Source organism: Mustela nivalis (genome assembly GCF_964662115.1).
Source record: "Mustela nivalis genome assembly, chromosome: 4".
NCBI classification, from domain to species: domain Eukaryota; kingdom Metazoa; phylum Chordata; class Mammalia; order Carnivora; family Mustelidae; genus Mustela; species Mustela nivalis.
The window spans coordinates 28,541,723-28,567,427 of NC_139023.1; the positions used below are offsets into that span (position 1 = coordinate 28,541,723).

The 25,705-nt window shown below is 39.4% G+C and overlaps 1 protein-coding gene across 1 annotated transcript in view; it reads right to left on the minus strand.

Annotated features, from left to right (window-relative positions):
- The window catches only part of GABRB1 (gamma-aminobutyric acid type A receptor subunit beta1), a 399,050-nt gene extending 373,627 nt beyond the window's left edge, over nt 1-25,423 (minus strand). The window contains exons 1-3 of the mRNA XM_082728493.1: nt 24,846-25,423; nt 24,563-24,654; nt 24,060-24,127 (exon numbers count right to left, since the gene is read on the minus strand). Coding sequence (XP_082584619.1) covers nt 24,060-24,127; nt 24,563-24,654; nt 24,846-24,925 — 240 coding nt within the window. The 5' untranslated portion in view covers nt 24,926-25,423. The remainder of the gene's footprint in view (nt 1-24,059; nt 24,128-24,562; nt 24,655-24,845) is intronic.
- Between the last annotated feature and the right edge of the window lie 282 nt (nt 25,424-25,705).

Genomic DNA, 25,705 nt, shown 5'->3' on the forward strand with positions numbered 1-25,705 from the left:
CCCTCTCTCTCTTTCTCCTTTCCCCCCATTCATTTTCATCACTGTAGAGGTAGCAAAGACTGCATCAGAATGTCAGTTCAAACTTTTTCTTTCTTTTCAATCCTTCTACGAGTTAATTGAACACCAACCTTCCTTCCTATTAATTTATTCCCAGGCTTATGTCTTCTAGGACAATGATCAAAACTAATTTGTCCATTTTTACATGTGTTCTGGTTTTTCTCCTCAATCCTGTTGGACCTAGATGGTAAAACTGAAGAGAAAATGATTGCCAAGCACGTCTACTTTATACGTGACTAGACTCCCCATCCTACCTCACCCATCTCTGACAAGCTAAGAAATGCCTTCTCAAGAAAACATAATGAAAATAACTGATCTTAAATTTTCTTCGCTAAAGAAAAAGGAAAGAGATTTAAAGACCTCTGAGAGTATGGTCCTTCCTATGCTTCCATGGCTTTGTTCTTAATTAATTTAAGCTGAGTTTTAAAATAAGGGTAGGAATTAAGTGGAATAGAAAGGATGCCATCATTTTTCCCCAGGCTGGATCATACAGAGAGTTGGAATCCACACGTATCCATAGAATATGATTGGAGCCATCACATGGAAGATACTTTAATATGTGTTCATTGACGATTTGAATATCTTAGCCTAGGACTCACCAAAGCTAGAAATTTCACTAAAAAAACCACTTCATGAACATAACCCTTTGTATTTTAGAAGGGCCAAATGCTCCAAGAACGCTTATAGAATAAACCTTTTCAAAGGATTGAATGTGATCATAAATAAGTGTCATACCCAATCTTGAAGACAGGTATTTTTTCTTCAATAGAGGACTAGGTATAAAAAAATCTGAAAGCATTAGGTGCTTTCAGAAGGATGGGAAAGGCCAAGCTTAGATAAGACAAAGTACGAGTGAGAAAAGAATTTTGCTCAAGGGCCCCTTGATCTATGGCGGTACTCTCCCAACCCTTGGTAAACAGTGTCTATTTGAGTATTAATAATAATGCTCTGCTCTGTCACCATCTTACCTTCCACCCAGGATCTCTGCCTTGGCTATACGGGCAGCTGTTTAACATAAGATCAGCAAAAAAAAATAAGTCATTCCATTTGGAATGTAATTAGCATTCTGAACAATATTTAGACAAAGTGCTTGCCCATGTAAATGGTCCCTGTTTAGTTACTACTTGAGTGCCTTCTACCCCAAAACAGGTAATTAAAAAGCCCACTACTGAGCTCCTTCAATCTCAACTCAATGGATAACTGCATTAATGGAGAACATTTAATTCCAACCCATAATTAAGTTTGGCAGTCTAAAATTATTTGAGGTTAACCATTCCTCCCTGAGTATTTTGAAATTCTTCCAAACCATGTCTCTTCCAGATTCTATGCTACATATGCATCTATAGTACCTTTCTTCCCTCAAACAAATAACTTTGTTAAACACACACAAGAAGTACCAATGTCTCATTTCCCCTCGTGGATGGGAATGTTGGGGTGGAATATGCATGTTTATGAAGTTTAGAATACACACACACACACACACACACACACACGAGAAATCATCTTACTTACCTCACTGCTCACTTCAAAAACAAGGACCCTAGAAGCTAATGTTACAATTCAGGTCCTACCATTATGAATGAAATTAATTTCTTCTATTATGTTTACTGATTTAAAGAAAAAGTCCAAATTACCTTTTTATTACTATATTAGTATAACCTGCGAAATTAAAAATTTTAGAAATTCCATCCATAAACTAGTAAAAAAATAATAAAACTACTCTTGAAGTGCTTTTTAGACTTCAAACATATTAGGCAACATTATCTGTTTATCCATCACAGTCCTTCAGCCCAACACCCACTGGTACTCATGAAGGTAAAGCAGACAACACGGTGCCTAATCACTACAGGAGAAAAGAAGAAAGTCTCAGAGAGTAGAGTTGATTCTCTCTAGATCATGTGACAAGTAACAGGTCAGCAAGAAACAGAAGCTGGTCTTCAGATCCTGGCCAAGTGTTCTTTCCACTCAAGTACATAGATTCTCACTTTCACATTCTCCTGGTTCCCTTCCCTTTTGTTATGAGTTTTCCAGACCCAGAGCTTCCAGTAACTACTACAGAGCATTGTAACCTGTTTAGTCAGGAGCCATTTATATGCATGCATTAGAGGAAAGAAAAAACTTGGTAAATGAATGGTGAATGAGAGATCACTTATATCTTCTCAAAATATGGAGAAAAGAGTTTTTATTATGTTGGTATCACAGGCAATGAATGGGCTGGTTTTTCTGTTTATTTTTGGATTTGGCCAATTAATCTGTTAAAGGAATTATCAAGATAGTAAAACATATGACGTTGAGATACTGGTACTCAATGAGTTTAGAGTTTAGTAAGAGGCAAGCCCGAGGCACATAAACAATTAATGTGGATACTGCAAGACTAAATTCAATAGAGCTTCTCAGGGAAATTCACTCTAAGTAAGCATTTTTTTCCATCTTATTTTATTTTATTTCTTTTCAGTATTCCGGCATTCATTGTTTATGTACCACACCCAGTGCTTCTTGTAATACGTGCCCTCCTTAATACCTACCATTAGGCTGACCCAACCCTCCACCCCTTGCCCCTCCAAAACCCTCAGTTTGTTTCTCAGAGTCCACAGTCTCTCATGGTTTGTCTTCCCCTCCAGTTTCTACCAGCTCCCTTCTCCTCTCCATCTCCCAATGTCCTGTGTTATTCCTTATGCTCCATAAGCAAGTCAGCACTTTTAGCTATGTTCTGACTCTACTGGTGTGAGGGAGGTCCTGTGCTGGCCAGCCCATATCTCACAGCACTTTCAGGATTGAAACACTCATTCCTCCAGCTGCTTGGAGTGATGGCTGATGTCTCTCAGCTGAGTCTGTCTCAAGGGTTGGAGAATGGTTCCATCACAGTCACTCACATCTCCTTTCCAGGGACGGTCCATGTCATATAGCTGGTGATGTCAGAGGTGGAGTTGGGAGTGTAAAGACCCAGGCCACATGCCTCAATTTCAGATGATTCTGAAATGTCATTCTACTGCCAGATTCCCCATTGGTGTTAGTGATGAATTTGTAGCAACCCCATCTTGAGTCAATTTCATTTCGTCATGTACTATCAAAGTCTAAAATTTTCCCTCCTCCTTGCCCAGTGTTGCTGCTCTCCTGCCCCCACAGCTGTTGCTCCTGAAAGCATTCCCCAACACATCCTGATAAACAGAAAAGCCCAACCTGAGATAGGTTCCTTCCTACTCCTCTCTCTTTTCTCGTATTTGAATTTCTTCTCCGATTTCCACTAATTAACTATACTCACTAAGGTCACCATGGCCTCAGCCAGCATGCCCTCTCTCTCTCTTCTCTAGGCATCTCAGTTCAGTTCACATATGGAAGTGTTCTGTCTGGTTCTCTCATTTACCTCCTTGCATCTACCTTAACACATTATGAATCTTCCTGTCAACATGCCTATCCTCTTATGGACTACACAGTTGTTTTAACCTCAAGCTTGCCAAATAGAGTATGACCGGCTAAGGGCTTCAACACTCAGGAACAAAGATGGCACAGGGCAGCTGCTGTGTTAGATGGTTTAAATCACCTGGTATTTAAGTCCACTGAATGCTTTGGAAGCTAATCAACAAAGGAATAGATACCTTGACAGGAAGAATCATAATTAAGATAAAGTCAGGGAGAAAAATGGGAGAAATGAACAGGAAGTTAGAAAGCATGGGGTATAAACAGAAAGATCAGCAGAGCCAACAAGAGGCTAGGAATAGGGCACGCAGCTCTGGTGGGTTTAAAGTGCTGGTTCAGAATTCCTGGGTTTCACTGCCTCTGGTTACTTAAAAGGCTACAGCATCAACTGTGAGTCTTAAAGCAGACTGGGCTTATGGTAGCTTCATGCTTCTGAGTCTGTGTGCAAAACACCTTTAAACTCTTGGTCCATGTGCTTTTAAGTAATTGTGCGTGTGTTACAGGGAACTAAAGAAAATCCCCTCCCCATACCTTGGGCCCATGTCTGAAAATGCACATCAGTATGCACCCATGAGTCTGCAGCCTCCACAGGAGGTCCGGTAGGACACCAGGGAAGAAAACAATGATCATGACTTATTACCATGCTGTTGTCTTTCTGTATACTCAATTCAAGTCCTCCCATAACCCTTCATATAGTGGCACCGTGGCCTCCATTTTTATTTTTGTGAAAAGAGGGAGACCCAAGACCAAGTCAGCACCTACTAGGCACCAGGTTTTCTGCTTCCTATATGGTGGCTTTAGTAACATTTTATAGATAACCAGATGTCAGCCAGCATCCTCTGAGAATGAAATCAATTAACTCCAGCCCTTCATCATGTACTATTAAAACTCCCATGTTTTCCCTGGGATTTTGTGCATGTTCAGACACGTCACAGTCACCTCTCTAACTCTGATTTCCTGTTTCTTCTGAATTCTTATTATCATTCTGCTCTTAAGTACACAGCTGTTCTGTTCCCTGTATTCCAAGCTGACCCACATAATGGAACTCAGCTCCTCAAAACCATGCCAACAAAGCATTTGTAAAATCATAGACTTTAAAAAAAAAAAAACTAGAGAAGCAATGGTACTTTATATCACAGCAATGAAAAATAACATAACATCAAATAACAAAATCCTTGTTTTAAAGTCCTTTAGCCACTCTGGCACTGGGAATTATTTGTTGAGAATTTTAACATCTTGTCTAGTTTTGTAGCTCGTTTTGTCTCGTCTTCCTTTTCATTCCGGTCCTCCATTTCCTACTCTGCCCTCAATTCCTCTTGTATTATAACTCAGAGAATTTTGGCTCTTTTCCCCCTCCTACCTCTAGACATATTTTGTATTCCCCAAAGCTCACTAACATCTCCCTAATACAAAGGGCCAGTTATTCTGGGGCTTGCCCTTTAACACCACAGAATAACTGGCAGAGCTTTTGAAATCCTAGTATTCTCTTCCTTTCTTCCTGCTTTTCTCAACAAGCAGAAGGAGCGACCTAAAGATGCATCTTCCTACTGTGCCTTCCTGCCTGGGAAAGGAGACGCAGACTCAGTGAGTCTGAATAGCATTTTTTTCTTTGCCCCAACACACAGAACAAGGAAATTAACGGAGCACTCACAGAGACAGAGCCAGAACCCAGGGTGGGCCTAATAACAACCCATACGTTTTTCACCATGCTGCTTTTCCAGAACAGATGGTGGTCAGATGAGTCTCCATTAATTACTAAATTAAGGAAACACAGGGGAAAAGATCAGGGAAAGGAAGGAAAGATGGAAGAAAAGAGAGGAATGATCAATGATACTGGAATTGAGTTTATGATTGAAGTTTTTCTTTACATTCACAAAGAGTAAGGAGTGGAAAATGTGAGGAGACAGGAGATGAAACTGAACATTTGTTAATTTTCTTCTCAAGGCAAAGGAGGCAAGTAGAGGGAAAGTAGTCCTTTTCCCAGTGCTGAATGTCTGCTTATAGCAAGCCATTTGCAAATTCAACAAAAATGACAGGCAGGTATCTATAAACACTACTGAAATAATTTTTTGCTTCCCCAAACCTTTTGCCCTGGCTTTTACTTTGCCTTTGTATCTGAAATTTCCCAAAATACCAAAAATAAAAGCTTTCCTTAGAACTTCTAGCTGCCATCTTTTTTTTTTTTTTTTAAGATTTTATTTATTTATTTGACACAGACAGAGATCACAAGTAGGCAGAGAGGCAGGCGGAGGGTGGAGGGGAGAGCAGGCTCCCCGCTGAGCAGAGAGCCTGATGCAGGGCTCGATCCCAGGACCCTGAGATCATGACCTGAGCCGAAGGCAGAGGCTTAACCCACTGAGCCACCCAGGCGCCCCATCTGCCATCTTTTAAATACACACACACACACACACACACACACACACACACTCATACATGGGTGTTTCTTTCCTAGTAACTCTCCAATAAAATCACAAGTTAAAGGAATTTCAAAAATATAAAATAACATACTGGTCTGATGAGGTCAATTATGAAAGTTATTCTGAAGTTACATATTTTCATACTTCAATAACACCCCCCATGCATTATGCTTAAAATTAGAACGTTTTTCAAAACCTACTTTGTGTTGCACCCACTCTCGGACCTGAGGAACGGAGTGATATCCTTCAAGCAAAGGTGATGAGATTTCTGACTTGACCCGATCTGTGTGTGCCTGAACCTACGCGGGGTGGAACACTGCAGTCTGCAGTGAAAACACATGCCTAGTTAAGCATGTCCTTGCTGAATTCCCCAGTGAGACATAAGAGCACATATTATTCTTCAGCTGTGAGGAATCAACAAATACAGCAAGATCTATGTTCGTGAGTAGCAGTACTATGCCTTATTTAGTACCAAAAAAACAGTAAACATGAAAGCCTGTAATGGCTTCAGCAGAATTTAGTGGTCTCTTGAATAGCCTAACTCTGCATTTTTGAAATACAGAAACAACAGTTTATTTCAAGCAAGTTGTTTTCCCCTAAACTGTGTTCCATGACTGTCTTCTACTTTATAAATACACTGTTCTGCAGTAAATCCTTTTGATTTTTATTTCTGTAGAGCGAGCTAAGTGATTGTTATATTTCCATTACCATCACTTGGAGTAAGCCGAAAGAAACAGAGGTTTTCACATTTTTTAATAGATGCATTTGATTTTTAAAATAAATGTATTTTGAATGTATATTCCTCCATGAGGCGGAAAAATGAAAAATATCCCCTGTAAGCTGTGTGGTAATAATAACTCGCTATTTTAACCTCAAGATGCCATCTGCATTTCATAATGTAATTTCCCATTTCTGAAAGGACAGTGATGAAATGATCTGACCTTTACATATTCCTGTTTGATTTCTCTCTCAGTGTCAGTGGGAAAACTAAGAAGAGCTAAATATACCTGAGCCTTTTCTGTCTTCTCTACCCAGAAATGGGTCGTCTAATTAGCTTCCCTACTCTCCCCACCAAGAAACCGTTGGCATGCTTCCCCCCTTCTGCTGTTGACGCCTGCCCCCATTAGAGAATCTTGGAGTGGAGAGCAATTCTTTCTTTCCACTGGCAGGAAATCTTGTGAATTGAAAAACAACAGATTTTAGATTTTAAGGGTCTTCATCTTGGACTCAAACAAAGAAATCACCCTTGTAAGCAAACCTGACAGGAAAAACGCTGTGTTGCCTGTTTTATGGACCATGGCAAGCACGTCCAGGGAGGGAGAAACAAGAGCCTGGGCTCCCACCAAACAACGCTCTCCTCTGGGGAGAGTCATTTTTTTTTTAAGTCTCCAGCCCCAGAAGATGAAGAGATAAGGCTCTGTCCAAGGAAATACAGACATTTTCCTACGTATGATGGTTCTACTTAATGCTTTTTGACTTTAGGAAGGAGCAAACGCCACAGGCACTCCAGTGGGAACTACACTTGGAATCTCGAAGGTGGATGCTTTCCAGGGCTAGTGAGGGGCTCTGGATACTCTCGCGAGGCTACTCTCGCGAGGCTACTCTCGCGAGGCTACCCTCAGGAGGCTGCTCTCGCGATGCTCCCCCGGCGCGGCCCTGACTTCTAGTCAGCCACCTGAGGAGCAAAAGCGAACAACTCCTTCGCTGAGTACCACCCTGTAGGCAGACAGCCGTTCTGTTTCTCCCTGTCAGGACTATATTCCATAAGTTACGTGAGATACTCAACCCTGTCTTATAAAATAGGCTTTGCGTTAGATGATTCTGCTCAACCGTAGGCTCATGTGAGCGATGGGAGTCGCGTAGGGTACACTACCCTAAGCTACGATGTCCAGCGGGTTAGGGAGATTACATACATTTTCGACTAAAGATGTTTTCAGCTTAAAATGGGTCTATCCGGATGTACCTCCATCGTTAAGTCGGGAGAGATCTGTAACCCCATAGAACTGGAGCAGGGATACCAGTTCCTCCCCGAAATCGAAAACTTGATCCTTTTGAGTGGGATTCTGCCTGACTCTTCATGTAGAGAAGTACAGTTCTGCCTTTAGTAACACAATTCAGACTAAACTCTAAACTGAAAAGAATTGGTGGTTGGATAAAATGAGAAGGGGGGCGTGTGATATTGTGATTTAGAATAAGAATGCGTATTTGGTCTTTTCCCCAGCCCTACCCTACTTTCTGCCGCAGAGCTCCTTGGATGGAGTCTGGAGAGCTTCCGGGCTGATGATGAACACGTTGGAGGGCCTGGGACAAAGGCATTCCGGGAGCGGACAGGGAAACCTGGCACCTTTTCCTCACCTTGTCTTACGTATGTCTTTCATCTGGTTGTTCCTGAGTTCTATCCCTTTACAATAAACTGGTCATCTACCAAGGAAAATATTTCTCTGCGTTCTCCCAGCAAAAAATAATCAAACCCAAGAAGGTCATGGGAACTTTTGATTTAACGCAAGTCAGTCAGAAGTAGAGAGAATTACCTGGGTTTGTGCCAGCAATCTGACGTGGTGTCAGGGACAGTCTTGTAGGATTGGATTCTTAACCTGATGATATCTCTGGGTACATAGTGTTGGGATTGAGTCAAACTGTAGGACATCCAGCTAGTTCCTAAAATATTGTTTGTTGTGTATGTGTGTGTGTGTGGGGACCACCCCCTGCTCCAAGATAGCCCTCTTTTGGGTTCTGGATTTGGGTTCCAGAACCCAAAAGAAGGGGTTAGAGGTCAAACAGGCATAAGGTTTAAACACAACTCCATCGCAAATGTCTGCGAGCCTTCCTATTCCCAGTTCTTTTTCTGTGAAAGAGAGCTATTAAATATTCCCATCTCAGATGGCTCTTGTAAAAACTGATTTCGAACACTTATTCTGATACCCAATACATGGTATGTATTCATTATATTTTAGTAACTTTGTATTCTTAACATTAAGGGTTGCCCTTTTTTTCCTGGGCTAAATACTGATGTAATATATACACAGATTTGAATTGAATGCATTATATTTCAATTTAATTCAACATAATTTTATTCAGCCTGCCCTGTGCAGAAGGCACTTATTAGGCACTATCTTTAAGAAGTTCTCATTAAAAGAAACCCTTGGCATTTGAGGACGTAGTATCTCCTGCATGACTTCTTCATTAAATATCTAGAAGGTTAGTGACATGGCAACTTCTCAGATATAAGTCTGAGTAGTTTGCACTAAGGTCAATAAGTTACTTGTTCCAGAAAGAGCCACCAAATTAATGCCATTCAAGCCAAGTGCCCTGGTCACTGCCTCTGAGTGTGTGGTTTTAATCCTCTTAACTATATATACTCTAATGATAATCAAAATGTGGGAATATTTGAAGATCTCACAACATATTATACGTAGGTATCAAGTAAAAATCTCAAAAGTTCAAATTTCTCAATCAGAAAGGGTCTTAGAGAAAAGCTCTGTCTTGTGTCACCCTCTTGCCTTTAGACAGAAAAGCCATATACGCCAACTGGGACAGATATAATTATCTTTTCTTGTTCTGAGGCTTTCTAAGGATGGACACTTCCCAGATACTCTTCATAACTCCTTCCAACATCTTCTCACTCATTACAGTCAAGATGTTCTTCCTTATGTCCAATCTAAACTTTGCTTCTTTTTTCAAGTTGAGTTCTTTCAGAGGCAGTGTCAAATCCATTTTCTCTTTCTATTTCCAGTTAAGTACCTTACACAGCACTTTAAGTGACACCTTGCATGAAACAGTCCAATGTGATTTAAATCAGTGAATGGATTAAACATTTTCATAACTTAAAGATGTTAATCAAGCTACTCCTTAATCTTTACATGATGTAACTCTGAGCTAAGTAATGGCAATTGCTAATGCATTTCATTGTAGGACACATTTTGCTAACTATTAATCATGTTTTCTAACTTTGAAACCTATGTTTAAATGCTATTAGAAATAATGATGCTTTATGATTTAGCTGATTAATGACCTAACTACCCTGAAGGCAAATCTTTAGATCTGCCATGCAAATCACAGACCTGGGTACAAATCACAGCTGTACTGCTTACTAGTTGTATAACCTTGGGCAAGTTACTTAGTTTTTCTATGTCTCAGTTTCCTTACCTGTAAGATAGAATAATAATGATAAATGTCTCATATGCTGCATTATGTATTTAGTGGGTTAATAATTGCAAAGTATTTAGAATGGTAACTCTTTTGTAGATGTGTTCAATATGTATTAATTTTCATTATTAAGATGCAAGAATGATTTTCCAAGCCTTAAAATTTAAATGATATTAATGAATTTCTCTCTTTCTGAGCACTCTTGGTAATCTTATTTCTACATCTTCTTCGTTCTATTTTCCCTGCCTAGAATATTCATAACCTTCCTACCTAGATTATCTCATCTTGAACCTCTCAGCATGGTTGCATCTTCTCTGTGATGTCCTGAATGATCTCATCTTCAAGACCCTTTTTTTCAGTGCTACTTGTGGTCATTTATGACCTCATGAAGACCGTTACCATTTCTCAACTTATCTTTTCAGTGAGATTCCTGTTCCTTAAAGGAATTGAGTAAATCCTACAATTTTTAATAACCTTTGACAATTCTTAAGAAGCTCTTGGTAAGCAAAAGTGAGCTGATATATGATGTTTTTATTTGATTATCTCAAACGTTAGTGTAAAACTCTTATTAGGTTATCTCATCCATTCTACCTAATTCTATTGTTGGTGTTGATACATAAAGCACGTGGCACATATTAAGTGCCCAGTAAAGAAAAAGCATCAGTTTAAAAATAACCAGTATTTTCCCCAGGCCAAGTAACACATTATCTCAGTTTGCCTCTAATGACCTAAGAGGAAGATATCATTAATCCCCATTTTAAAGATGAAAAACATTCAGGCTTTGAGTATCATGGAATGATCAGAAATCTTGGCTTTCCCAGGAGAATGTTGGTTTACACTTCCTGTCCCAAGTAATAGTGATAGCATTCCCTTTTATTCTCAAAAGCGCATGTTTAGACAATAAACTATATGATTACTGTAGAGATAATGCCAAGGTAACAGATTCGGTAGGTGGAGGGACTATATTTAAAGAAGTCAACTCCAGAACTCTAATCTCTAGGCTAAACCCATGGAAAGCCATGCGTCTATTTTTTACAGATACCAGGGAGTAACATAAAATATGAAATTTAGAGAGGGATGGGAAGACCATACACAGATTGAAACTTTAAGTTTGAGAAGTCTTAAGAGGGAGAGCAAAGAGAAACTTAAATTTTTTTTTCCCATTTCTTTCTTCCAGATCTCACAGAAGAGTTTCACAATCAGAAATACTATATATTTCAACTGCATAAAGAAAATCCCAATATTAAACAAAAATATTATTACATTTGATTATGCATGATGTGAATTCATGTTACTCCTGATGTGCTGGCATTAAAGAGAGAGAAATTCATGACAAGATTTTGAGATAATGGTAAAATAATAAAAATACCAGCACTTAATGTTTATATAGTAATTTACAATTTATACATCACATACAGACAGCATGCATTTGTATATGATTTATCTCTTGGTTCTCACAGCTCTCTGAAATAGGTACAGCAGAAATTATTTCCATTTTACATGGAACTGAGCATCAAAGGGCTTAAGTCATAAGATTTATGCTTGAGAGTATAAATTAGGATACAACATCATCCTGACATTTTAAAGTGATTTAAAATTATTCAAATATAACTTGACAGAAGCACATTCAAGGAGAATGTACTTCAGGAGAAAAACCAAAATTATATACACCAGATGGGGAGTGTCTGGACTTAAAAAGTTGCCAGTATGCTGCCCACTAGGCACTGATTTTAACTATAAGATTCATTGTCTACAAAGTTATTAAAACTACAAGATATTCTCTTGTAATGAAAATCGTAAGATGTTATCATCACTTTGCCCACCAGTGTGGATGATACACCCCCAGAGAATGGAGGAACGTTTGTTGATTTTACATCTCGGATTACAAAATATTGAGCATTGCTGTCAGATCACGCAACATGCATTCTGAGCGCAGAGGATCAGTGTGGACAACACACTGTCAGATCACACAACATGCATTCTGAGCGCAGAGGATCAGCGTGGACAACACACTGTCAGATCACGCAACATGCATTCTGAGCGCAGAGGATCAGTGTGGACAACACACTGTCAGATCACGCAACATGCATTCTGAGCGCAGAGGATCAGTGTGGACAACACACTGTCAGATCACGCAACATGCATTCTGAGCGCAGAGGATCAGTGTGGACAACCCAAATGCTGTCTCAGCACACCTCAGTCTAGCTGTTTCATATTGGCTCCCTAAGTCAGGAAACTGCTGATTCTGGAGAAAAGTATGAAATAACTCCTGTTTCCTCTCTCTTTGTATCCTTTTCTAATCTTTGTCTCTTAAGCAAACTTGATTTCTCACTCAACCATTCTTTCACACTCTGGTGTATGTACAGGAAGTAAAAACTAGTATTATTGTTGTTTCTCTCGGGATTATTTGCAATTCAGCAGAATTAAAACTGAGGGTATCTGGATCTAATGAGAGCATTTTAAGCTGGTGCTCCCTACTGACATACCAACAGAATCCCATATTTTGACTCAAAAACAAACCTCTGCTTAGTGAGATCGAGCACTATTGGAAAAGAATAATAGCAGTTGCTTTGTCTGAGTTTAGGTTCAGCTATCTCTGTCTATTTTGCAGAACCAAAGGTGTGAATCCTTTAGAATGTGGAAAGTGGGGCGCCTGGGTGGCTCAGTGGTTTAGGTCTCTGCCTTCGGCTCGGGTCATGATCTCAGGGTCCTGGGATCGAGCCCCACATCGGGCTCTCTGCTCAGCGGAGAGCCTGCTTCCCCCTCTCGCTGCCTGCCTACTTGTGATCTCTCTCTGTCTGTCAAATAAATAGATAAAAATCTTAAAAAAAAATGTGGAAAAGCTGTTCATCAAGATACCTATGTTTTATGACAGTGATTTTGAACACAGTAGGGCAAGTGTCATCTGTGATGTCTGTCCTTCCACAATTGCAGAGACCCTGGTTATGGATTCCCCTTCTAATTTGTTGACAACACAGTTCATAGGGGCATCTCCCAAGCTAGTGTTAGCATAGGTGTAGGAGAGATGCACTGATAACCCACCAAGGACTGAATATGAGTTTTCAGTTTTGTCAGTACTTTCTACTCTCCAAATCTTTCAACCTGTCTTCCTCCTCCAATGTCTAACTTCAAAACTTCTAAAAATCAGTCCTCATCACATTAAGTCAAAAGTTTTCAATTATACTGAATTTACAAATTGAATATATTCAATTATGTTTCAGTTAAGCTTTCTAGTCAATCTCTGTCTCAGCTTGGCAGTCAGTTTGAAATGGGACTGTGTTCTCTCAGTGTTTCTTTGGGATGTGCAGAAATGTGTGTGTGTGTGTGTGTGTGTGTTTGAGGGGTGGGCAGAGAGGTGGTGATGTCATTGGAAAGAATCTTTTACCACGATTTAATATGGTAGTTGATTTAACACATTTACTGTTTATGACAAATTACCATGTGGATCTAGAAGTTTCAGACAAAATTTGACATTTATGTAGTAGCAAGGACACAATTATAGCAATAACGACTGGATAGGTAGCTGGGTAGATTAGAAACATATTAAACATATATATATGCATATATATATATATTTCTTGGATTAGACACTATATTTTCAAATCTAATAAAGTTCTTTGGTTATCTTTTGAAACTTAATTTATCTCATTCAAGATCTCACCACATTGGTTGAGGAAACCCTTTTCCTTCTTTTTAAATGCCATTTCCTTTATACTCATCAATCAAGTTGTTCTTTAACAATTTCTTAAGTGTTTCCAGAAATATTGATAGTCCAGGTGCCAGTATGGAAATGACATTTTGAAAAATGAAAATCAGTTATTATTTTTTTTAAAGCCAGTGAAAAGTTATGGGGGTGCATACATGTTTATGCATTTATATTTGTCATAAAGTAATTTTGTGTCCATGAAACTGGCTGTGCCATGCGATAAACTTGTTTCTATAGAAACGGCTCCTGATTCATGATCAACATAAAAGAAAATTACAGTTGAAGGCATAAGGTAGAACTGACAGAGAAACTATTCATTTCTGAATTAATAAATTTAAATACCATTATTACTAACACTTCTTTATGACCATAAAAATTATTTTATTATCCTAATAATGTTATTAAGTTCCTATAAGATACTAGGAGCTCATATTTGTCATAAAGAATATAATCCTCCTGGAGCTTACATAGTACAGGCAGAAAAGACAAGGTCAATAAAAACCTTATATGGACTAAAAGATGATCATTATGTTATAGTAGGTCTTTTGACTTTTTGGAGCCTTGATTTGTTTACATGCCCTATATACTCTTTCTCCAGCATAATTTTCTCTATTGTGGCTACAGAAAAGGCTCTATAGGAGAAAGATGACTTCCTGTGGGTTTTAAAGGGGATCTATATGCATTTGGGTGGGAGAGGGATTGCAAGTGGCCTTGGACATGAGAAATATTCTAGGCACAGGTAGGATTTCAACTAAATGTCATTGAAATGTCTCTATGGAAACTACAAAGCTGTTCCTCTTGACTAGAGAATTGTATATCTTCCCTTGAAAATAATAGATCAGAAGAAAAGAAAAAGAAAAAAATCTTCCCATGAGTCACAGAGGGTTAGAGTAGGCAGGGAACCTGAGCTTTCAACAAATCTATTCCCCCGCTTTCAGGAAGGATCCCAAATAGCTCTCTCATTCAAGCAGGATTCATTTCCAGCAACTTCCCTGATTAATCCATTCAGCAGCAAGAGCAAGGCATCTAGCCTCTAACTTTCCTGTTCTATCCGAAGCACCTTCGCCCGTAATCTTTTTCAGTGGAGGGAGGGATGGAATAGCGGATCGCTGTTAGCTACCTAAGAACCTTCTTCTATTTGAGTATATTCCTCTAGCTGTGTCTCTGCTTTCTTTCTCTACACTAAATAATCCGATCTATGAATATAATTTTGCTTAAATAGTTATCCTCTTTCCAAGAGAACATTTGCGAGGGACAGAGCTCTGTTGAGTTCTTTTTTAAAATCATCCCCACCGAGCCATTCAAATGTTTCAGTTCTTCAGCAAAGCTCCCGGGAGTCACTTTTTAATTTCCTGGCAGCTAAGCTTCATTTCTCAGGGCATGCTGTTGGCCTCGCTTGTGCTCTGTTATACCGAGTCTCATGTCATCACCAAATACACTTTTTGCAAGAACTCACAGTGCTTTCACATGACTTCACATGAAAACACAGTGTTCCAGAAGGACTCTGAATCATTTTAGGGACGTGGTAGAGAGAGAGCAGATGCTGTGTAAGTGAGCTCTCCACACATCTTTTCCCCCCACCTAGTTGGTTTTATAAAGGCAACGAAAACAGTACAAAGATCGCTTCCCTGGGGAAATTTGAAAAGTATGTTCTACACCCTATCAGGGTCCAGGTTCTTCTAGAGAAAGAATAATATTTCTAGAGATTAAAGTTGACTGCACTCTACTCTGTCTTTGGCCGGCACCCTTTCTCTGCATCTCTACCCAGCTCATTTCAGCCACCATATTTGTGTGTCCCAGGATTTCTCCCTACAGAACTTGCTTTCTATATGAACAGAATTAGAAGACTCACCAAAGAACTAGTCTTTTTCAAGATAGTTCCAATCTCCAGTATTCTCCCCCAATGTCCCTATAAGTACATTATAACATCATGCTTTGGCATTTATTTTTTTAATTCTGAAAACATATCCACTTCAGTGATGAGCAAGGTGGTTGGGACTTCTTTTCCTGTGTTCCACCCTGGGCAGATGGTGTCACATGAAGCTATCACTCAACATGCAATCCTGTAGGGCATCCTAGGATCATTTCCTCTCCAACATCCATCATCTAACCAGTTACAAAATTCATCTGATTTGCCTCTGTTTGATTATCTATTCTTCTTTTTTTGCTTTCCACTCCTAAGTCCATGCTTTTTCTACTTTAGGTGTTTACTGTCTCTCATCTGGAGTTTGAAACACCTTCCTGGCTTCTTAAATAGGAATACTGCCCCCAATTTCAGCCTTCTCTGCTTCATCTTTCCCATAACTTCCAGAATGATCTATTTGAAATGCAAAACATAGCACTTGTTAAAACCTTTAGCAGGTTTTCTGTATTTCAAGATTAGTATTCATTTCCTAAGCATACATATTCCAGCATCATTTTTTCCCTCTCCCTCTCTCTCTCTCTCTCTCTCTCTCTCTCTCTGTGTGTGTCTTTTAAAAGCAAAAGTATAAAACATGTATAAGATTTTTAATAAATCGGGCGCCTGGGTGGCTCAGTGGTTAAGCTGCTGCCTTCGGCTCAGGTCATGGTCTCAGGGTCCTGGGATCGAGTCCCACATCGGGCTCTCTGCTCAGCAGGGAGCCTGCTTCCCTCTCTCTCTCTCTGCCTGCCTCTCCGACTACTTGTGATTTCTCTCTGTCAAATAAATAAATAAAATCTTTAAAAAAAAAAGATTTTTAATAAATCAAGCAACTCAAAATGACATGTGAAATACAGTAGGTATCCCTTCCGGTCATACCCCTAGTTCTAATTCCACTTCCAAGAGACAACCATTCATTTCTCCTGTATTCTTCCAGAAATGGTCAGTGCATATACAAATATATATACATACATATATGTGTTTATAGACAGTCTTCTTTTTATACAAGTGAAAACATTCAATAACACTGCCTTACGCCTTGCTTTCAGTTTTGTCTTTATGTCTTGACAATGTGCCCCGTGTCCTTTAAGTTTTCACAAGAGTGAATTACCTGTGGTTCCTGGAACACTCTGCGCTCTTTTTCAGGCACACTTGCCAATGCTTACGCCCTTCTTTTTGCTTGGATCTTCTTTTCATTTGTACCCTATACATGGTACTTCCTACTATTCCTCCTTAAGATTCATCTCAAGGATTAACCCTTCACCGTGCCTTAGAACCACTCCTCCATGTTCTCATAGAATCTTGGACATACATGTCATAGCACCTAGCACATCATTTAAAAGTAGATTTAATTAAAAAAATATAAAAAATAAAAATAAAAGTAGATTTATATGTACATTGTCTTGTATACTGTATACATATATATGTACATTGTCTTGTATACAGTATACTTGTATACTATAAAATATCTGAAGGTATGTAGCATAACTTATATTTCCTTCCCTAGTGCCCATTTCAAAACATGATTAAAAATTAGAATTTTTCTGTGTATATGCGTTGAACCAAAACACCCCCCAAATAGGATAAATATAAATGTTTCCAAATCTTCCAAAGGGGAAAAAATCTTCATTCAGGAAATTAAGATTTTAAGTACTTTTTTTTTTAAGGACTGTAAACTCTACAAGACAGAGACCAGCAGAATAATTGAATGAATGTTCTTGGGAAATGCCTTTTGATCTTAAATATATAATATGATGACAAGTTTTCCTAGGATTGAAAGAGGGGAAATATGTTAAGTACTTAATAGAAGGGTAACAGAAAGAACAACTGTTAGCAGAAAAGCAATGAGCACTAATAAAGATTCTAAAGTGGGGTAACTGGGCTCATAAAAGAAAACCCACACATCTTTCATTCTTGTGGTCAGCCTTTTCTCTAAGTTATAACCAGTGACAGGAATTAATTATAAACCCTTTCTCAAACGTTTCTGTTAAGTGCTGGGTAATAGGTTGTTATATGCCACAGACTATTAACTTTCTTCAATGGATAGTCAAGGGATTTCATGAAATGTACAATCTGCTGAAAACAATATTCTAAAATGCAGAAACCTGATCCTAGTGTTATTAAAAACATAAAATTCAGTACTCTGGAAAAGTTCACGGAGAAACTCCACACTAACATTTAATCAACTATAAATATATCCATTTATCTTCCTATTATCCTCAAGTATCCTCAAGTATGGTAATGTCATTGGCATTATTAAAACTCAAGTCAGCTGGAAACACTTACTACCATTGTTTTTCTTTTGAAATGTTTTACCTTCCTTGATAATCACAAGATTTCATTCAAGTGTTGTTTTTAGGGTGCTGTCAAGACTTTGGGGGTCTGCCAAAACAAAAACACCAAACACCAAGTTTGATACCAAGTAATGTCCAGCTGAAAGGAACCCTTTAGCTTTAAGGTTCTCCCATACCACCTGATGGAAAGATTTTAAATGGGTTGGGTAAATTCCTTTGGGATATCCAGATCCTGGAAAGTAATGGTTTTCTACTGTCTCACATTAAATGTTGAAAAATTTATCCGTTTGACAGTTGTAGAGAAATGTTCCTAGTTTGAATACAGTGGACAGAGTCAGATAGAAGTATTTCCAGTTCGATATTGGTTCCAATGTTCAGTGTGATATAAATGAGGGATGAGTCAAGTCTCATTTTGAAAACTGTTGATCCAACGTATCTTATTGCTGTTTGGGAATGTGTTTTTAAAAAATGGATGGTGATACCATGACCCATTAAAATGGTGATTCAAGAGGCTCGGATCACACATAATCATTGCTGCATTGTTCCCAGGAGACCACCATAGTTTGCACTCAGTAGGAATTTAACAAATGCTTGCTGACTGTCATATCTAACAAGGGACTAAAACAGAATGAAGATGGACACCAGCAGGGGGTAAGATGGAGTGGAAGAATCTCGATTTTGGCAGAGTCCAAAATCTTTAAAGATCTGAGTTCATGTCATAGAATATTTGAACTAAAAAGAGGTTTAGCCAATAGTGCCTTTTACCCACCCTCATTTTACAGAGGAGAAACTTGAGGCCCAGAAGTCAAATGACTCACTCAAGGTCCCAATGCTAAATACTGGGAGTGTGTTTTCACTTGCCTGGCAGATAGGAGCCAGACCCTTGAGGCAGGTTGTCTGGCTTCAAATTCTGGCTGAGCCATTTATGAGCTCTGTAACTTCTGAGCATGTTATTTAATCTAACCTAAATTTCTCCATCTATAATACAGGATAATAATCTGGTTTCCTTAAATCTAGGATTAAATGAGCTAGTAATATAAAGGACTTGATAAATACACCTCATACATAGGATTTGTTCAATAAATGTTACTATTTATTTTCAATGTATTATATACATCAATATCCAGTCTGGCCTTGTAATCTCATGATCATGGGCTTTCAAATGTGAATTCAAACTTGAAAAACTCTGGGTAGGCTTGCTTTGTTGTGGCTTAGGGTACAAAGAGATTTGTTGTTGTTGTTGTTGCTATCTCCAAACAGAATGGCAAAGGGAAATTTTTCCTCTCTCAGCTTCTCAAGACAGTACAATATTGTAACCCAGCACCTAAAAGTGAGACCTCGTTGATTACTCACATAAGGAAAAATATACTTATACATTTTTTAACTGCAGATGTCCGTTCTTGCCTTTAAATGATACTGACCTATTTGCTCTATTTGCAAAGGAATTTTATCATAACCTCAGAGAATTTCCTGACATCAACAAGAGTATGTTTAGACTATTTTACAAAGCTATTGCAAGCTCCTCAGTGGGGACAAAAACGGTTTGCAGTGTTCTCTTTTCTAAAGAAGAAAAGTCATTGGTGTTCTGTAAAGCAGCAGGATAGTATTGTCGGAATTACTGTGCCTGGAAATATTTTCATAGCCATCGTTTCAGGTTGGCTGACTCATAAGTATTGACACAGTGAGGAGGACTGCTGATTAGTGAACTCAAGCCTCCTCATCCTGCCTCTTGCCTTTGTCCTGTTGCTTATCCTCAATTACTAAACCAATGGCCCCTTTGAACACAGTTACCTGTTTATCTAGAAATTAATTTCAAATTTAATTTGGAGCCTTGAAGTAATAACATTCTTAGAGAAATTCAAGAGGAAAAGCGTTCATTTCTTAATAAAGCATGATCTTAGAATAATGTATTACAACCTTGCTGCTCAGAGTGCCGTCCACCCATCAGCAACAGGCAGAATGTGAACCCCATCCTGATCTCTGATTCAGAATTTGCATTTTGACGTTTGAAGATCTCAGAGTGATTCAAGGACACACAGCAGACTGAGAAACACTAACTTAAAGAAATGGGTAGGGTGGATTCTGAAAGTGGTTACTATTCTGTGTCACCAAGATCAAGTAATTAGACATAACTATAGTATGTACCAGAATCCTCTGGAATCAAATATTAAAATAACAACCGAACAACAGTGGATATTCGGTAGATTATATTTGTTTTTCTTTTAGGTATGATTTACACAATTGGCTCATTTTAGGCTTTTGTGGGTTTTTTGTTGTTGTTGTTGTTTTGTTTTTGTTTTTACTTTTTTCATTGTTAATTGCAATGCATAGAAGACTGTTCACTATTGCATCCACCCATGCATGAAGGAAGAAGGGAAACAATGAATGCATGGTAGTTATCCATTACTGAGAGTGGCTACTTGGATTTGGACTCAATAGATACAAAGTCTTCTGGGAGTGACCACTTGGATCATTCATTGGTCTTTAGGTCAGGGACAGAGAGTTTTATACTCGGAACTCTTAATTGATCATCAGAAGGCGCCTCCTAAATAAGAAGACACGGCTAGTTATTGGCATCTGAAATGCAAGAATTCAACCACTTGTTTGCAGGGAGTTAATTCTATGCTTCTCTAATCTTCTGCTCAAAGAGAAGACCTGCTTAGTAATACCTGTGTTTTACTGGGTTTATAGTAACAGATGTTACTATGACAGATGTTGGTGGTTACGTTAAGGCAATGTATGGGGGCTACTGTCTTTTTTTTGCCCCAACTGCCTTCTGTTCAGCTTTAGTCTAGATAGAGAGAGAGAGAGACAGTAGGTACATGGCTTGGCAGGAACTAAGGGAAGGTTTGAAGGGTTTAATATAACAATAAATGGAAATCATAGTAGCTTTTTAAAGATAATTGTTCAGAAAAATAACAGTATATAATCACCCTCACCTGCATAGTATATCCTATAATGTTAGAGGAAAGAAATCCTTCTTAATTTAATCAATAATATGAATTCTTGAAAAGAAAAGTCTTGCTCTTAAGTATAATTTTTTTCTCCATCAGAATTATTCATCAGAGGAATACCACTCAGAATTCACTGCTCAGAACCAACAATTGCTGATTGTACAGGTTCCTGAATACAAAAGCTCTCTTTTATTTTCTTAGTTTGGGAAAAACATTCTATATTCTGAAGAACATGAATCAGAAAATACTCGATGTTAGGTTAGTCTTTAAAACAGATAGTGCAATAAACCAGTGTGGAATTATATTGCACTTAGGGTAGCATAAGAAAAGAACAAAAAATAACAGAGCCTAGTTCTCAAACCCATTAGTGTAATGTACAATTATCATGTCATTTTTTCCAGCCATGGAATGGGTGGATAATAATGGTAATGAATGAAAATATAAAAATTAACAGTGTTTTAGTAGTGGATTTTGGTCAAGATTTTCTTTAGAACTATGTTTTTATTATATTCATTGTCCATTCTTCCTTTTCATCAATTTTGATAAAAATTTCCTTTTAAATAACCTCAAAAGTTACTGCCTATCAGTAACTTTAAAATTTCCTTTTAAATAACCTCAAAAGTTACTGCCTATCAGTAACTTTAAAATTTCCTTTTAAATAACCTCAAAAGTTACTGCCTATCAGGATACTGTAACATGCTTAATATAAAAATAAATGAATCTTATTTCCCATTGATATTTCAGCCCTACTAATATTATCTAAAATTCAAAACATTTTGTAATGTTCTTAACTAGGGCTAAATATTGAGATTGTGTTGATAGTCCCTGATCTTGAAATTCCTTTTTGTTTCCATTTTTCTTGGATTTATTTCTAATCTCTTTATCTCAATGCTTTGTCATAGATGAGAAAGGTAAAACAGACCTTGGATCCTATTGGTAACTCTTATTAAAACAAGGAACAGTAAGTAAATCAAGGTTTATTATTTATTATTATTTATTAAACCACTGTTTAGTGGTTTCTATTTTCCCATAATGTTTCTAATACCACTGTGGAAAGGCATTTGGTATTTCAGTACAATGTATTTTTCAAAGGCTTATCTGTTGGGGGAATATTTTTTAAAAATCAGGCACATATACGCATGGTGCAGTAAATTACGTAAATAGTCTGTATTATTCCATCACTGGGAACACTTTCTAGTGGTACTGAAATTAAATACAATCCTTTTTGTCTGGGCTGTGTATGAATTCAATTGAACAACAGGTTATACAGAGATTTTTTGCTGTGGTGGTGGTTATTTTGGTTAATAGCAACTTCCCTGTTCAATTCAGTTTCTCATTGTAACTCAAAAGTTGTCTGTAAATGCAGTCAACAGAATTATACATTTTTTAAAATTCTGAAAAGCATACTAACCTATATAGAAAATGAACCACTGGCAAAAGCACTGCTTGTCTTTTGAGCTGTCTGAATCCTTTCCCATTTTATAAATTATCTACGTGGGTACTTACAAGGTGCCAAAATAAGTGACTGAAAAGGAAAATATTATCATCATTTAACTACATGATACAGACTAGTTTTTAATTCATTATCTAATTTATCCAGTTGGAATGGCATGGAGTAGGTATGATTTGTAAATGTGCACATGTTATTACATTCTCCAGTGTTTGTAAGTAGTGTGTTTTGGGTTGCTTTGTAGTAGTGAGATATATATGAACAGAATACTATAAATAAGTCAGTTTGTTAAAAAATCTTTCTTGAGTCAGAAAATATTCACTGTGCATTCATTTTAAAAAATTATTTTTCTTTTTCCAATACAACCATCAGTGACATTAAATAATTAAATAATTAAATAAGGTATTAAAGCAGGGAAAGTTACAACTATAAAATATAGAAATTTAATATACTTTTTCTTCTAATCGTACTCAATAAACTATAAACATATTTATTTTTTCCTTGACATAACCTAAAAAAAAGGAATTCTTAAACCTTAGCATGTTAAAACAGCACACTAGTAATGAAACGAAATGACAATTCAGTAGACTTTACAGCTATAGAGTGACAAAATCCCAGAGGGTTTTAGTTTTTAAATTATTCAGGCTGTCTAAATCTCTGCTGCCACAGTATTTTTTTTTTTTTTTCGCAAATGGAATAAAAATGGCATTTTGCTCCCGTAGATCTAGCTGTTGCCTGGGAGGTTGGTTCTAGAAAAGCAACAGGCTTTTCCCCCTGCCTTACAAGAAGCAACAGTTAGAAACTCTAACAACTAGAAAACTGCTACCCCACAGTGGTTGGAAACAGCCAACAGAGAAGATGATAGCTATGATTTCCATCTACTGTGCAACCGCTTCAGAAAGGGAGAAGGAAAAAGGGAAATAAAAGAATGTTAACCTTTAGAAGGGGCTGCTTTATGTTACTACCGCACCCTACCCCCTCCGCCGTCCCTTTAATCATCAGGCTTTTCTGGCAAGCTTAGGTTTCTAGGGTAAAGCAAAGCAATAACTCCGACCCATTCTATTTCAACGTAAATGTGCAAGATGCTAGAAGACAAAGTCCTCAACCCCCACACGGGACCAGTACAAGCCTCCCCAGATGCTGACTCGAACCCTTTCGCATTAGTCAGCACGGACTGTAGTCTCCGCCTGTTGCTCCGGCCACACGGCGTGTTCGAGCCCGGAGAGAAGGAGCGCGCACTCTGAAACGTGTCTGCGTGCTTGGGCGCCTGGCGGCGGGACCTGTGCTGGGTCTCGGGTTCAGCGACCACTCGGGTTAGGCGACTACGGACCACAGTCCGGGGACCCCGATGCAGGCCGCGCGGCCGCCGGCAGATGGTGCCCTCCTCCTCCGAACAGCCGAGGGAACCCGGCTCAAGTACCGTCAGACTCCGCCCCACCCGATCCTCCCGCGCCGCTGTCTCCGTCCTTCCCCAAACAGTGCCGAGCACGTTTCCTCTGGAACACTGCAGTAGCGTGTGTGTGAGTGCGTGTGCGTGTGTGTGTGTGTTGAAAATACAAACCAGGGGGAACAGAGGGTGTGTGTCAGTGTGGGGAGCACGCGGAGTGGGACTCCCGGGCCGGGGCGAAGTGACCGCCAATGAAACGCAGAGGGCGAGGGGACCCGTCCATTTCCCATCTGCGTAAGCCCGGCCGCGGGCCCGTCGGGAGGCCACTCACCATGTTCACTTCGGAGACCATGTCTATGCTGGCGACATCGATCCGCATCCCTACGTCCACAGGGGGCCCTGCGGGGAGGTGGGACACATTATGGACATATTCTTAGAGCGGGGACAGGATGGGGAGAGCCAGGGGGCTTCCCTGCGCTTACTACATTTTGAATGGGCTTCCTCCATCCCCCACCCCGCTTGCAGGGGACAGCCTGGGAAAACAGGTGTGGGCACACGCGTGATGCAGTGACTATGCAGAGGGTGTGTCGGGCGGGGGGAAGGTCGGCTCTGCCTGGGGTGTCATCCACCTGCGATGACGGTCCGGGGTGTGTGTGTGTGTATGTGTGTGTGTGTGTGTGTGTGTGTGTGTGTGTGTGCAGGGCGTAGGGCGTAGTGCACACTTGCGGAAATGACATGCTTTTTTTTTTTTTTTTTTTTTTTGACATTTATCTTTGACAGGAAAGGAGAACTAGATATGTATGGGTTACAGGTTGAAAAAAGATGAAGCATTACCTCCAAAGTCCGGCCGCAAGCGAATGTCATATCCTTTGAGCAATCTGTCCACTGTCTCTTTCACGTATGACATGTTGCTGGGCTCATTGGCGCTGAAGGGAAGAAGTAGGGACCGAATTCAAAATGAACACAAACTGCGAGCAGACATAAATACAGACAAGCACACCTTACCCCCAAATAACAATCTACATGATCCAGCAGGCATGTAAAAAGAAAAAAAAAAAAAAATCAAAAGAAAAAAAAAGAGAGAGAGAGAGAGAGACGTTCAACAACGGCAGCTCACCTGTGTGCACAACAGACCATGGCAATCATCACAGGGAAAGAGAGAAGCCCCAAACTCTCTCGATTTTGTACTGTCCACATTACTAACTCTGATTAAAGAATTGTCTTTCCTGCGAAGATTCAAGGAATGCAACTTAGTCGGCGGCAGGGCAGTAATTCCCGAAAGGACCTGCGCATGCGCAGAGGGTGCTCACTACCAAAAGACACCTTGTGCCTAGCAAACAATATTCCTAGTGGAACAGGCAACAGATTTCAATCCCTTTAAAGTTCCTGTTTGTGGTGTTCCATGTCCTCTGAGTAGCCGGAGATGTCCTGCTCTTTCCTTGCTCCGGATCCTGTATTCATTTGCATACTGGGATTTCTTCGAGCTTTAGAGGTTGCTATGTTCATTTCCTTTCTGTCCTCAACCTGATTTTTTTACTCCACTCCCGGGGATCTGGCTAAGGCTGCCGGTGATTGGCATCCTTCGTTGGCAGCCACGGTGGTCCTAGAACTGAGAGTGTGGCGGCGGGGCGGTTCTCCGAGCTCCGGGGTGTGCCTGTATTCCTGATGGGAGCACGGCGGGGGTGGCGGGCGTGAATGGAGGAGAGCCAGAGAAGAAGGGAGGGACAGGGGTAACTCAGCAAGTATTTGAGGACTCCAAGAATCAGGTCCCCTTAGGAAGCATCCTAGGACATCTGCCTTAGTGTAATCCTTCTCTGTGGGAGGGGAAGGAGGAGAAAGGAGCCAACTTTTATCACTCTCTCCCCCACTTTTCTTCCTTCCCCCTCTCTTGTCTCTCCAGGCACGAGATTTAAGGGAAACAAGCGATGAGGTAGCATCTCTGGGCAGGCAACCCTTTTTCTAGTGCCATCTGCAGCA